At 35.9% G+C, this 13,187-nt stretch overlaps 2 protein-coding genes and 1 long non-coding RNA gene across 3 annotated transcripts; all 3 read right to left on the bottom strand.

Annotated features, from left to right (window-relative positions):
- Positions 1 to 407: 407 nt before the first annotated feature.
- LOC125654003 (uncharacterized) lies at positions 408 to 1,116 on the bottom strand. Its single transcript, XM_048883742.2, has 2 exons — positions 1,062 to 1,116; positions 408 to 896 (listed from the first exon to the last, which is right to left on the bottom strand). The coding sequence occupies exons 1-2, from the start codon at positions 1,114 to 1,116 to the stop codon at positions 409 to 411; spliced, it is 543 nt and encodes a 180-aa protein (XP_048739699.2). The 3' UTR covers position 408.
- Positions 1,117 to 5,599: 4,483 nt separating this feature from the next.
- On the bottom strand, positions 5,600 to 7,285 carry LOC125653994 (perlucin-like protein). Its single transcript, XM_048883711.2, has 2 exons — positions 7,081 to 7,285; positions 5,600 to 5,972 (listed from the first exon to the last, which is right to left on the bottom strand). The coding sequence occupies exons 1-2, from the start codon at positions 7,193 to 7,195 to the stop codon at positions 5,737 to 5,739; spliced, it is 351 nt and encodes a 116-aa protein (XP_048739668.1). The 5' UTR covers positions 7,196 to 7,285; the 3' UTR covers positions 5,600 to 5,736.
- Positions 7,286 to 10,654: 3,369 nt separating this feature from the next.
- LOC125661265 (uncharacterized) lies at positions 10,655 to 13,161 on the bottom strand. Its single transcript, XR_007364806.2, has 2 exons — positions 13,011 to 13,161; positions 10,655 to 12,780 (listed from the first exon to the last, which is right to left on the bottom strand). It is a non-coding gene; the product is annotated as an uncharacterized LOC125661265 (long non-coding RNA).
- Between the last annotated feature and the right edge of the window lie 26 nt (positions 13,162 to 13,187).

Raw genomic sequence — 13,187 nt, forward strand, 5'->3', positions numbered from 1 at the left:
TTGTAGCATTGTGACGTTATTGCAGTTATTTTCAAATAGTTATGATAAATAATCTAAAATGGTAACCCAATATTTTACTTCTCCATAAATGAATGGTCAGGACTGTACTGAATTTGACTGGAGTAACTTAAATCTGTATTAATTGTCCACGTGTCATTATTACAAAGATCTCCACCCCTCCCCCAATAAAAACAGCAACAACATCGGTCTGTAAAACACAATTTCAGCATGAAGTGTGTTTTATTAAATAATGTGAAAGTTACGATGCACTCTACATTACTTTACATAATTAGATGAAATGTGGATTTAAAATATCATATTTAAAAATTTTTACTACATGTACAATTACTAACTGATAAAAATCATTTTGGGCGGGATTAACTAAATATCGTCAATTAACGGTTTGCACTACTCTTCTTGTCCATCATAATCGACAGTTTCCTCATCCTCGGAGCTGTCGATGGATCTCGCCGCATCATTCACTTCCTCTGTCCAGTCACGAATACCACAAGACTCGCTCTGATATCTAGCAAAGGCTAAATGCCAGATAATACAGGATATGTGACCGCAAATTCCAACAACCCGGGCTCCATTTTTACAGGTACAATACCAGGACAAGATGGTGATATCGTATTTTATCCATAAGGAATACTTTTTAGATGAAGTGTGGCGGCTTTGAATTTTGGTACTGACAATATTGGGTACATTATCGCTCACAAGAATTTCAAATAATCCATCATCTGTGAGATGTTCTGTCGCATATGATTTTGCCGTCTTTAGCTGATAGACACCAATTGTAAGGTTTCTGATCTCTTCCTCAGTAAGCCTGGAAAAATCGGTGATGGTGTTGCTGTCAGCGTCGATGGAAGTCCATTTCATGGATCTTTTATCAAGCCCTGCAAAAGTATAATGACTCAACATATGAACTCAAGTTTGAAATTACACATGGCTTATAGGAGTTATGAGATTGGTCACTGTTCGTTATCTTCAACTTTCATGTAATAGAATATATGTACAATTACCATTATGTAAAACAAACATGTCATCAATCATTAACATACCATTTTCAAGAACAAACTGTTGAAGTTCGTTTGTCTTTTTGGACAACATTGTCATTGTTGATGCAATGGTGATATCGTCATCAAATGTTCCAGAGTTGATAGGAGGCCGGTACTTGTTACAAAGACAACGGACAATCCTAACATAATCTCCAATACACGGGATCTGGCTGTTTGGAAGTGTTTTACCAAGATATCTCCATGTCTTTATTCTTCCATTTACGGATTTAGCAACCCATCTGACCTAAAATGAACAATAAACATACTTGACAACATTACTTGACATCACAACTTTCAGTAGAATTAAAGTTTTCAATCAATTGCATGATATTTTAAATCTTAGATATACCAGTGCACAAGCATGGAATAGCTAAGGTAAACATTCATTGTTCAAACTGCAGATCCATTTTATTCAGAAAGATGACAGGCTTAGCTATACCTTTGTTACAAGTCTGGAACTGTTAGCTTCCTCTGTAGACAATTGCTTCTGGCCCCTCGGGATAAACGCAGGCATCTCCATACGTATACCCAGGTCATTCAAAAGTCATTTTGAATCCCGGAAACCTCTATCAACAACAAATATATCGTCCTCTCTGACCCAGGTCTTTATTTCATCTGTGTTTGAATGAATCGAATGGTTGAGAATAGAGGAGTCATTGTTCTTTGGATCTGCCAGATAAGGTCCAAGGACACTGACGATATATCCTGTTGTGGAGACGATCATCATGGGTTTTAAAAGGGGTCTTCGCTTGTGCATACTGAACGATCGTCTGGAAAAGGTGTAGTTTCCACTTTTTTGAATATAGATATAAATTCCGTCCAACACTAATATTGCAGGTACAGATGTTACATCGGACAAAATTTGTTGTGCAAGTGGCCTTGAATGGGTCTGAATGATCTCTTCACTTGTGATGTGGGAAAATCCGAGGTTCCTTGGGACAAATTCTGCCATGAGAGCCTTCCTTGCAGATTGGACTGCCCTGCGAATCTGCAAAAAATATTATCATTCAATAAAATCTATAATTTTAATATTCATATATTATATGCACAAATCATTACCTTCAAAGTTAACCTAACAATTTTATTTACCAGGAATTTTTTCATATTGAAGATTGTTCCAAGCATTTGGTTGTCCATTCCAGAACGTAGCTTAGTCAAAAGGATGGCTACGCAGGTACGGATTGACCTGGTCTTTGTTGGTCTTATGGTGTCAACATTTGTCATGATGTCATCAAACTGCTTTCCAGTGAGTCCGGTTAAATTATAATAGTCTGAGTCACTTAAACCAGTAGGTTTATCGAAGTCAAGTCCTGTACCCTCGTTTTTAAGGACCTCCTCTCTAACTTGCTGTAAAAGCTCCAGTACTCCGGATCTGTTGAGGTGGCAGGAATCCTTAGAAGTCTTGGCCTTGTCTACGGCGTCTTTTGAGAGAATTCCATTTTCAATGTGACTTGGACGGCATCGTGATCCTGATTGCACAAATACTTCACTTTGAATATAAGTTCTGTATCTAGCATAGGTTGGAGTAACAATTAACTTTGGTCCGGGCTTCTTGCACACAAAGCAGTATGAATGACTGATACTGGTGCTAGGGGTCGCTAAAGTGACAGACGGCGTCCCTGGGTAAAGAGTTTCCAAGACTTTATTTCAAAACCCATGTCCTTGCAAGAGTTATAATTACATGGAAATAATTTGATAAAATAGGGTGGGAAAATCTCAAGAATCACTGGACCAGAAAAGGCAAGCTTATGTAAAACGTCCTCAGTGGACGTAGATTGAAAATAGTTCCAATCACGGTCGGTGGGGGTAGAGTGGGGCCAAAATAGGGGATCAAAGTTTTAAATAGGGAAATGTAGGAAATCTTGAAAAAAACTTCTCAATAACAACTTAACTTGATTAGACCTATTGATTTGCAAGCATCCTCAGGTAATGCATACTTAAGTTCTTCAAATCATGGCCCAAGGGGGTACGGTGGAGTGGGCCACAATGGGGAACAAAGTTTTATACGGGAATATAAGAAAAAGACTAAAACTATTTTGTCAAGAGCAGCTGCACCATGATAAGTCATATAGATATACAAACATCAACAGATAGTGCAGATTCCAGTTTGTTCAAATCATGGTCCCAGAGGTAGGGTGGGGCTACGATAGGAGATTTACATTTTGCATTGGGGTTTATCGTTATCTTCGTCTTTCATTAAAAAAATCTTCATCTCAAGAACAACAGGGTCATGATTAGCCATATCAATATGCAAGCTTCCTTAAGTAGTGTAGATTCAATTTTGCTTATATAATGGTCGCGGGGGTAAGGTGGAGCCACAGTAGAGGAACAAAAATTTATTTAAGAAATGTACAACACTTTTGAGCTGTTCATTTCTTATATTTAAAATCATTTACTAAATCACCATTTGTTTACATTGCTTGTATAAGTCGAAATATTTTGTTGCATAAAACGAACTCCTAAGATCCATCTAGGGCACAGTCGTATTGTGACGTACGTCAAAAACATAGACATGACGTCAAACTTTATCCTGCCTTTTATATCAACATTGCACGGTGCACTGCATTTTGGAGCTAGGAGACCACAAGATTGGGATGATGATTCACTTAACTTCACAATGCAAGGTGAAGATAACGAACAATCTTAATCCGGGGTGTGACTGCGAGATCTTTGTAACACATATTGTATTTTTACAAATCATTACGCTCTCTCAGTCGCGTGCTCTAAACTAGTTCATAGTCAATGCGAACGGATTATGTGGCGTGCTGAAAGTGATTGGTTCATAGAGGAAAATGCGATTTGTAATATAAATATTTAAGAAATGAATATCACTTTTGAGCTGTTTATGGTCAATGCAATGTGAAGATAACGAACAGTGATCAATCTCATAACTCCTATAAGCAATACAAAATAGATAGTTGGGCAAACACGGACCCCTGGACACACCAGATATGGGATCAGGTGCCTAGGAGGAGTAAGCATCCCTTGTTGACCGGTCACACCCGCCGTGAGCCCTATATCCTGATCAGGTAAACGGAGTTATCCGCAGTCAAAATCAGTGTGCCAAGAACGGCTTAACAATCGGTATGAAACACGTCAGACAGCATTTGACCCAATGCGAGGTTGTACTGACAAACTAGATCGTTATAACGACCATAGAATTTGCGAAATGCTGACTTCAATCGAGACTGTTGAAACCCCTGTACCATCAACTTGTTTGTCAGTAGCTTACCTATGAATGGATTTGGATTGGAGGCAAATTCTGTGAATCGCGCTAGCACACACTCACACCCTCACTCAAATACACAAACATGCACGAACGAACACACACATGAACACACACCTTTTTGCAAAACAAAATTAAAGTTGGGATTTGGGACAGGGGGCTTGGGTGGTGACCATTCGTGCTCGGGTATGGCCTAAAATTGACGACTATTCGTGTCCACCCTCACGGCACATTCGGTCACCGGGCGACGATATATTCGGCATGTTTGGTTGATGACAACAAGACGTGCGGCATGAATGATCGTCGGCGACCAAACGTACCGCACGTGTCGTCGGGCGACCGAACGTGCCAAGGCGATCAAACGTGCCGTAACAATTATATATATGTTATGAAATTCATAGCATTATATATTATGATTATAATAGGCTTAGTTGTTTGTGAATTAAATTTACGTGCTGCAAGACTGAAAATTAACAGGGGAGGGGGGGGGGGGTACATGTATTGTGGAGACTTAGGGCCTAATGACTATTTTTTTTTAAAAAAGATAATTAAAACATAAGGGATTTTTCATTTGTATTGTATTTCATTTGTATATTTCTAAACATTGTTTCACTTTACCCTGTGTCTGGTTATAGCTGACAAGTCTGTTCCCATCGTCTGTCATTATTACTGTTGCTTAAGCGCTTGACGTATTCCGGAATCGGAAACGAAAATAGTCTCTTTTTAGATACTACATGAATAAACCACGTGATGCCTTGCAATCACTACCTTTCACTGAAAAATGTATTACTCATTATCAGGATAAAAGGTAAATTGTTAGAAAGTACTTTATTTTCTGAACTGAACTTTTGTGATATTTTGTAACTGGGCAGTATCCCCGTCTGATACATGTAGAATTTATATGATATTGAAGAATGTTTGTCGTCATCATGTGCTTATCCAAGTAGTTATGTTAGTTTCTGAGCATACTCTATGTCACTTTACAATTAAAGTATTTTCAGTGTGCAGAATTATTCCAGCTCTACGAAATGGGGAATACTTGTTGAAACACTGCAACATAGAAAATTTTGTGTACAATTTTGGCCTCGGCCATTTGTTTTTTTTTTTCATATTTAAAAAAAAAACCCAGACAAACGCACCTAAAAAAGACAACATAATTACAAAATATCTTAAACGTCAGAAAAGAAAACTTTACAAGTAAGATGATTAATAATGATTATCAAAATATAACGCTGGATACAACCATTCTCTGAAAACATAGCGTAGAATACAGCCATTCCTAATACATTGACAATTTCCAACGATACATGTTTTTAATGTCTTTTGTGATACCATCTGGCGTTTTCGTTATCTTGTTAAAATTTGAATATCGATCTTCCTTGTTTTTTATAAAATATACTAGTACGGCGTTTCGAGTGTTTAAGAATCATCACTGACTCAGGAAAGGTGTTACTAATCTTTCTCACATATGAAATTTAGAACATTGACGTCGTTACAAGTAACGTCAAGCCATAGTCCAGTGTACTGAATGCGGATACAGTCCTGTCCACGAAGATCGTCAGGTTGACCATCCTTCCAGGGTAAGTAGGTCAGATTCTTTTTGCTTCTGGCCCAGGTAAATGTGCCTTCTGTGTCCGCATCTGATGCGCCCACCCACACACTACTACATTCACGCCAATCAGGACAACCTACAAACACAATGGATTGTGGATTTGTCCGTTGGTGTATCTGGCAAATAATCAAATTCAACTCGGTATTTGGTTGATTAGTTGTTTATTTGTTTTACGTCCCGTCTAGGATTTTTCATTCATATTGAGACGTGTAGGCGAAGTACCACAAACTAGACCTATGCTAAGCGCTTCGATTTTGAGGTAATATCGGAAAGACCCGTGATTCTCACTTCAAATTGCCGAGCGTTTGGAGAATGAGCAATTACTACCTATGTTTACGTCTTAGTTTTGAGGCTCGAACTTGGGACCTCCCGGTTACGAAGTGAACGCTTTATCTCTGAGTTACCGCGATTTGTGCAGAGGAAAGCTCCACTGTCGCGTGAATGGTCAGTGGGATAGAATGATTTTATCTGAAAAAGTAAAGTTGTTTTGGGTCAGAGGAATATATTATGTATATGGAGGCGAAAAGATAAATCGGGGTCCCAATACTGTATCTGCCAAGCATCTCAGCGAAGAATTTCTACTTTGATCTGGGGATGCATAACATATTATATTTTGGGTATAATTATCAAATTATAAAAACAGGCACAAGTATACATGTATAATCATATATCCTTGCAGACAACTTATGCCCGATATAGCTATCCATTTTCCCAACCAAAACTTTTTATCTATTTCCAAACGAAAATGCTCTGAGCCCAAAAGTCGAAAATTACAAAGCCAGGAACCTTATTAATTTTATCAGCTGTTCGGCACAGACACTTTATCTAAATATTATTGAACATACTAGTATATGGCTAAACTATAAACTGGGATTCCTGGAAAACATCACACCCGATGGACTACCAAGGTCCATCGTAACATGTGACAGAGTACTAGTATCCCCTTGGAATATATACAGGGACTATATAATTCCCTGTCACGACGTATTAGAAAAGTGTTGTGGGTCCAAGGTAAAATGACAGAATCTTAAAAACAGGTCAGTTATGTCTTACTTGTTTTGATGTATACGGTATAAATAACGGTTGAGCGACGCCATTTTGGATTGTGAGTTTAAATTCTGGCACACGTCTGTACATTTATTTACTATGAGGTGAAGAGACAAAAGCTTTGACTACTTTCTTACCACTAGGATGGATTAGGAAATCATTCGTGACCCAGGTATTTTCCTCTTCAGTATCTGCTTCCAAAAGGTAACCACCGTATGTCCTACATTTTTCCTGGAGTAATATAAACATCATTACGCTTACATAATCAACGATATATTAAACGTCATTAGCATGGTTCAAATTAAATACCCACGATTGAGTTGTTCCAGGACAGCAATGTTCCACCGTCGAGATAACAATGTCCATTAAATGCAATCCATCCCGAATCACAAGCTATAATACATAAATACTTTACACACATACACACACACATGTGTGTGTGTGTGTGTGTGTGTGTGTGTGTGTGTGTGTGTGTGTGTGTGTGTGTAAGCGCCTGAATCACGCTACACGAGTATGAACACACACCTTTTATCCCACTACATTTTTTCTTCCCACTACATGCACCCGTGTAGTGGGAAGTATTTCGTTCGGAAACGTTAACTCTCATCATACTCGATTCAAAAAATATAAAATAGTCATATGTGTCGGTTTCCGGTGTGTACGTGAATTTTGTCACACACAATCACGAGTCCAAAAGAACAGTTTACACACTTAGCTCCATTGCGTTAAATGCGCATGCGCAATGAGAATTTCCTGTTTAAAGATGGCGACAACTGTTCTCAGTAAGTATAATATTTACGTTGGTATTAGGGAATTATTTCGTTCTTTTCTAAAAGAGAGTTGTGGTAGAAGGCTAAGAAAAGGTCAGTCATAACAATTAGAGTTTAGAAAGAACTAATAGTGACGTCACATGAATGCTAAATTAAATATCCAAGGGGATATTTCTTGGTTAAAAAGTGTCTATTTTAAAATCAAGATTTGTTATTATAAATCTGACATTTTATTATCATCACTTATATTTATTTAATAACGGACCTGAATTTCAATAACTTTAGACCAGAATATTCAAAAAATCATATTTGTATAATCGACAAAATTAGTAAATCTAAGACAAAAATACAACTAGTGCAATTATATGGACAAGTATATATTCATTTAAAAAATAATAAGCAAGAAATACACACTGGCAAATTAATCTATTTTACTCTGACATTTATCGTGATTTTAATTTTAAGGATTGATAGAATATAGAAGCTAATGCAGATCAACTTTTCTCAGAAAATATGTCATATTCACAAGGAAAGCGTGCAATAAGTGTTTCCAATTTATGTGATTTATTATGTCTTTTCCTTTCTTCATTCTAATTGTTTTGTTGATCGTAATATAAATCTGGAAAAAGAAGCAAGTTGTCCCAGGCAACCCTTTGTTTGTAATAAGGGCTACTGAATAGGTAATCCTTTGAGGAGAGACTACCAAAACTCTTAAGTCACAAGCTCTGGCATAAATTTTGCAGGTCTTCATTTGTAGTGATTGGAGATTAATTGATTGTTAGAAAGAATTGGAAACTTGAGAATCAATTAATAAGTTATTAATTCCCTTTGAATTTCAGAGGAGAAAGATTGTGGTGAGAGAAATGAGAGAAAATAAACTTTTTAAAAAGCTTTTAAGTGCACTTTGTATCAGTTTGCATTCACTTATTAAACTATCATGCAGGGTTATAATACAGATATTCAAGTGATATATTTAATCAATTTCATAATTGATAATAACAATTTATTAATTTGCTAGCAGATGATAAAAATTTTAACTGATTAGCAATTATTGGGGATCTTTTCAATCAGATTATCAATTTAATCAATCAATAGGTACATTACTTTGAATCATGGTACTATAATGAAAGATTTTTAAGCAAAACAATGACTATGTTGATATTGACTATGATATTCAAGCAACTGCCAAATACTTTCCCGATTATTATTAATTTGTGTAGAAAGAATGCATCCATTGATCATAAATTTAGCAAACAATCAATCTAATGCCCATTGTGAATTTAGCTGCATAACTGTAGCTTTCGTTAAGTTAAAACACTTGCAATTTATTGCACACAACACACAAACCTGTACAATGTTGGACTTACAGTATTTCTATTATTTCCTAACATGCACAAACATTGAAGACATTTCACTTCAACCTTGGAAAGTGAAGCATGTTAAATTTACATGCAGACAGAGAGTAGCATTTCTACCTGTAAACAAAACCATATAATTTCTCATATGAAAATATGAACTTTTGAAATATTGTGATGGTCAAAAGTAAATACATGTAGATCCAAAAATAGAAATACTGTTTGGCTTTAAACAAAAATATAGATTTTCCCTTTTGCTTCATGATCAGGCAGATGCAAAGGGAATGTAAATACTGCAGCACGGTGTCTTGCATGAGCAAGTGGTCTGTCAGAAATACCCGATTTTTTTCCTTAATTGATATTATTTGTATATCTATTAAACTCATTTCTTTACATTTTACATTTCGTCATTTTTGGTTATTTTCCGTAAATACATTTCGCGGGTTTTTGAGCTCATGCACCAGCGCTTAGTATATATACTACTACTGGTCAGTGTTCGGGCAATGCAAGATTCGTTACAAGCAACAAAGGTCGCTTTTGTATTTCTGTGCTTAAATAGCCTTCCCTCCCACCCAGCCCATTTTCAGTTTTGAATTCATCTGTTTTCATTGGTGATTTTTCAGCTTTGTCAATTTGATGTTTGCTTATTAAAAGCGATCTTGTAACGAACGGAACCAACCTATTCACTTTTTCTGTTTTGTTTTATTATCAAATAGTCAAGAAAATATTTATTTTCGGACGAGGGCACTGAGGGAGAAAATAAAGGGACATGGACACGATTTGAGCTGAAAATTTTCAAATTTTATTTTTTCATTTCTAATGTTTAGAATGCTTAACTAAGGTATTTCTAATGGTCAGCAAAAATTTGAGTGTCAGTTGTCAAAGTACGTGGGAGATGCAGAGCTCACAATTCTTTGTAATAAACAAGGCTTGTGCCATGTTTTTGTTTACATAGGTTGAATATACTAGTAAATGTTTCGTTTAAAGCAGATAATTCTGAACACAATTAAATACTTTCTAGTGTTTGGCATCTCATTTTGGTTTAAACATGCTATTTTCTATTAAGCTATCTATATGTAAACAAAAATATGGCGCAAGCCTTGTTTACTTTACAAAGAATTGTGAGTGCTGTATCTCACTTGTAACTCAACAACTCCTATTCAAATTTCGGTTGACCATTAGAAATACTTTTGTTAAGCATTGTAAACAGTAAAAATGGAAAAATGAAATTTTAAAATTTTCAGCTCAAATCGTGTCCATGCCCCTTTATGATGTACTATTTCTAAATAAATATTTCTGATTACAATCATCAAATTACCTCAAATTCCATTTCTTAAATTCTCATCAGTACTATTTTTAGACAGCAATCCCAATCATGTGACACTCATATCAATGTCCAAAACAACCTGGTTTGTAATTGTAATTCCGGATGAATTTTAAACAGCTGGTAAGGGATGATTTAGAAAGCGTGAAACCTCCCTTAAATATAAATTCCTGATATATATGTTCTTATTTTCGTTGCCATAATCAAAAAATGAAATACCTTTTTAGAGCCAGTATGTCACTTTGTAAAAAAGAATTCAAAATAAAAATAAGTATTTAGGCCATGCCAATTTGTAATCTAGTTCGTCGGATTCGCCGCTTCTATTTGTAACAAATCCAAATTATAATATTATCAAAAAATAATATCCGCCCACGTGTTCAAAAATATCTGTAAATCTTTTTTTTAATTTTTACAACAGGCGTACAAATAACCTTGATGTACATGCTGACAATGACAGAAACGCGGGCTCTCGAGAAATTTCCTAACAGTGTAATACGGTTAAGTTATTCATGATGTCTATCTTAATATGTACGATACTTCATAACACTGGATTGGAAGTTGTTCCTTATGCTGGAATCGAACTGGAAGCCGATGAAACTTTTGAAGCGCTATTCGATGCCACTATTTAAAGAACATTGATAGCATATGATTGATTGTTTGATTACCCTATATATTGACTGAAGTCTCTCTTGAGAATATTTCACTCACATGAAGACATTACCATTGCCGGTGAAGGGCTGCAAAATTTAGGCCTATGCTCAGCGCTTATGGCACTGAGGGATCTTTATCGTGCCAAACCTGCTGTGACAAGGATCTCAGTTTTTGCAGTCCTATCTGAAGGACCGCCCAATTCATTCGCCTCTTACAACAAGCAAGGGGTACTGATCGATGACTATTTTAAACCGGACCGACAGTTAACGACAAATTCACAAAAGGTTTGGTGATGTCATATCAAAATTCAAGAAAATTCTCAAAGCGATGCAATGGATATTGCATTTGCAATGAATGTCAAAACTGGATGTGTCCCTAGCAATATGCATATCTCTGAATCGAAAGTTTGTAGAAATGAAACTTAAATAAAATGCTTCAAAAAGACCTTATCAGTTAATGTTGCAAAGTACATGTATTAGGTATAAAGAAAATAAGTCTTTGAAACCTGAAATACTTCTTATTTATTGTAAACTATATCAACAAAGTTGAAAAATATTAAGTTTATGTGGTAAACAAATGATATCTGATGATTTTAGATCTTTATTTTTAGGCGCCCGCTTTTTAAAATCACACTTAATTCAATTAAAAATATTTATATTTCTTGTATTCGCTCGCCTCATAATTTTTATCTCCAAAATTAAAAATAATATTTGTGAAATAATTTCGCCCTCTCGCCTCACTTTTTTTGTTTGAAAATCCGAAGAACTATTTTACAAATTGGTGTGGCCTTACATATTTAATATCAATCATATAATAATAATTAATGAATATTACATAAAAACTAAATGTATACATAAACGCTCTTTCCTTCTAGTACATGTTCCCTACACACAATGTTTTATTACAGCCGAGTGCCAATTTGGTCAACATGTTTTATTGCTTATCCTGATTGACAGCTCTATTAGTTGGAACTGATCTAGTGTTTGCTTTCTTCGTTTCTTCTAAAACTGGGTTTAGCATATGAAGATTGCTCCAAGTCCACCCAACGTGCCAATCCTTGTTCTCAGATGACTACAAACCCTGTCCACAACTCGCATGCATTACACATAACACTTTACAACAAGAGCACTGTCCAAAATAAAATAAAATTCTTATGATGTGCAATGGGTTTCAGGTATATATACTCATGTAAAAAAGAAACTGTTCAGTGTAGCTAACTTTTCATAGATAATCGTTGATTAACTCACTGAAAACCACGTATATCAGCAGTTGGTCTGATTTCTTTTGCAAGTTCAAAAATGTGCTTTTTCATAAACCACTTAGCAGTTTAAAAAAGCGCAAACTGCCCAAACCCAGTATATACTTGGATGAATTAGATATTGAATTCATTCCTTAAATAGATCTGAATAGAATTGTTTTCAGGTCACATGTTGCCTCTCTTAAGGAATACATTCTGTAATTACAAGAATGTCTGCTTGCACCCAAGTCTGTTTCACTTGAATTGATCATTGTTCCAGGAATGTCCAGTTCTGTCAAGAATTCCAGATAAAGACTGCACTGTATCCCAGTTGCCTTTCAAAGATGGTCAGGGTACATGTAGTCACTGTAGAAATTCATGACAAATTACCATTTCACTTAAACTCATCATTGTTCCAGAAATGCACAGTTCTGCCCAGAACTCCAGATTTAAAGACTGCATCCCGGTTGCCTTTCAGTGATGATCGGGGTACATGTAGCCTGTCGAAAGTCATGACAAATTACCATATAGTCAAAACTAAAATATCCTAGAATAAGATAAAATTAAGTCTGGTCTATTTTGAAATCTTATAGGCAAAGAAAAATTGCTTTTAAGAATGTCTGATACATACACTTGATAAATTGTAATCTATCTATCCTGCTATCTGGCCACGATATTCAAATCTTAAAAGTACGTATTCCAAAGTTCTGCATGTTTACAAGATATTTACCTTACTCAGCTGTTACTATCAGTATCACGGTCACCATCCGTTTGTCAGTTTGTGATGGTTGGAGCAAAGACGCATTGGGCCCAACATATCTGGGCATGAAATGTAATTCGAAGTATCTCTCCTGATCAATCATTGAGTAAATACTCATCATGTATGATCAATCTATGCTCAGAGTCC

The sequence above is a fragment of the Ostrea edulis genome, chromosome 7 (genome assembly GCF_947568905.1).
Source record: "Ostrea edulis chromosome 7, xbOstEdul1.1, whole genome shotgun sequence".
NCBI lineage: Eukaryota > Metazoa > Mollusca > Bivalvia > Ostreida > Ostreidae > Ostrea > Ostrea edulis.

Coding starts and splice junctions, on each gene's coding strand:
- LOC125654003 (XM_048883742.2), bottom strand. CDS start 1,116: ATGACAATGTTGTCCAAAAAGACAAACGAACTTCAACAGTTTGTTCTT. Junction 897..1,061: donor ACAGTTTGTTCTTGAAAATG/GTATGTTAATGA, acceptor ATACTTTTGCAG/GGCTTGATAAAAGATCCATG.
- LOC125653994 (XM_048883711.2), bottom strand. CDS start 7,195: ATGATGTTTATATTACTCCAGGAAAAATGTAGGACATACGGTGGTTAC. Junction 5,973..7,080: donor TTTCCTAATCCATCCTAGTG/GTAAGAAAGTAG, acceptor TTGTGTTTGTAG/GTTGTCCTGATTGGCGTGAA.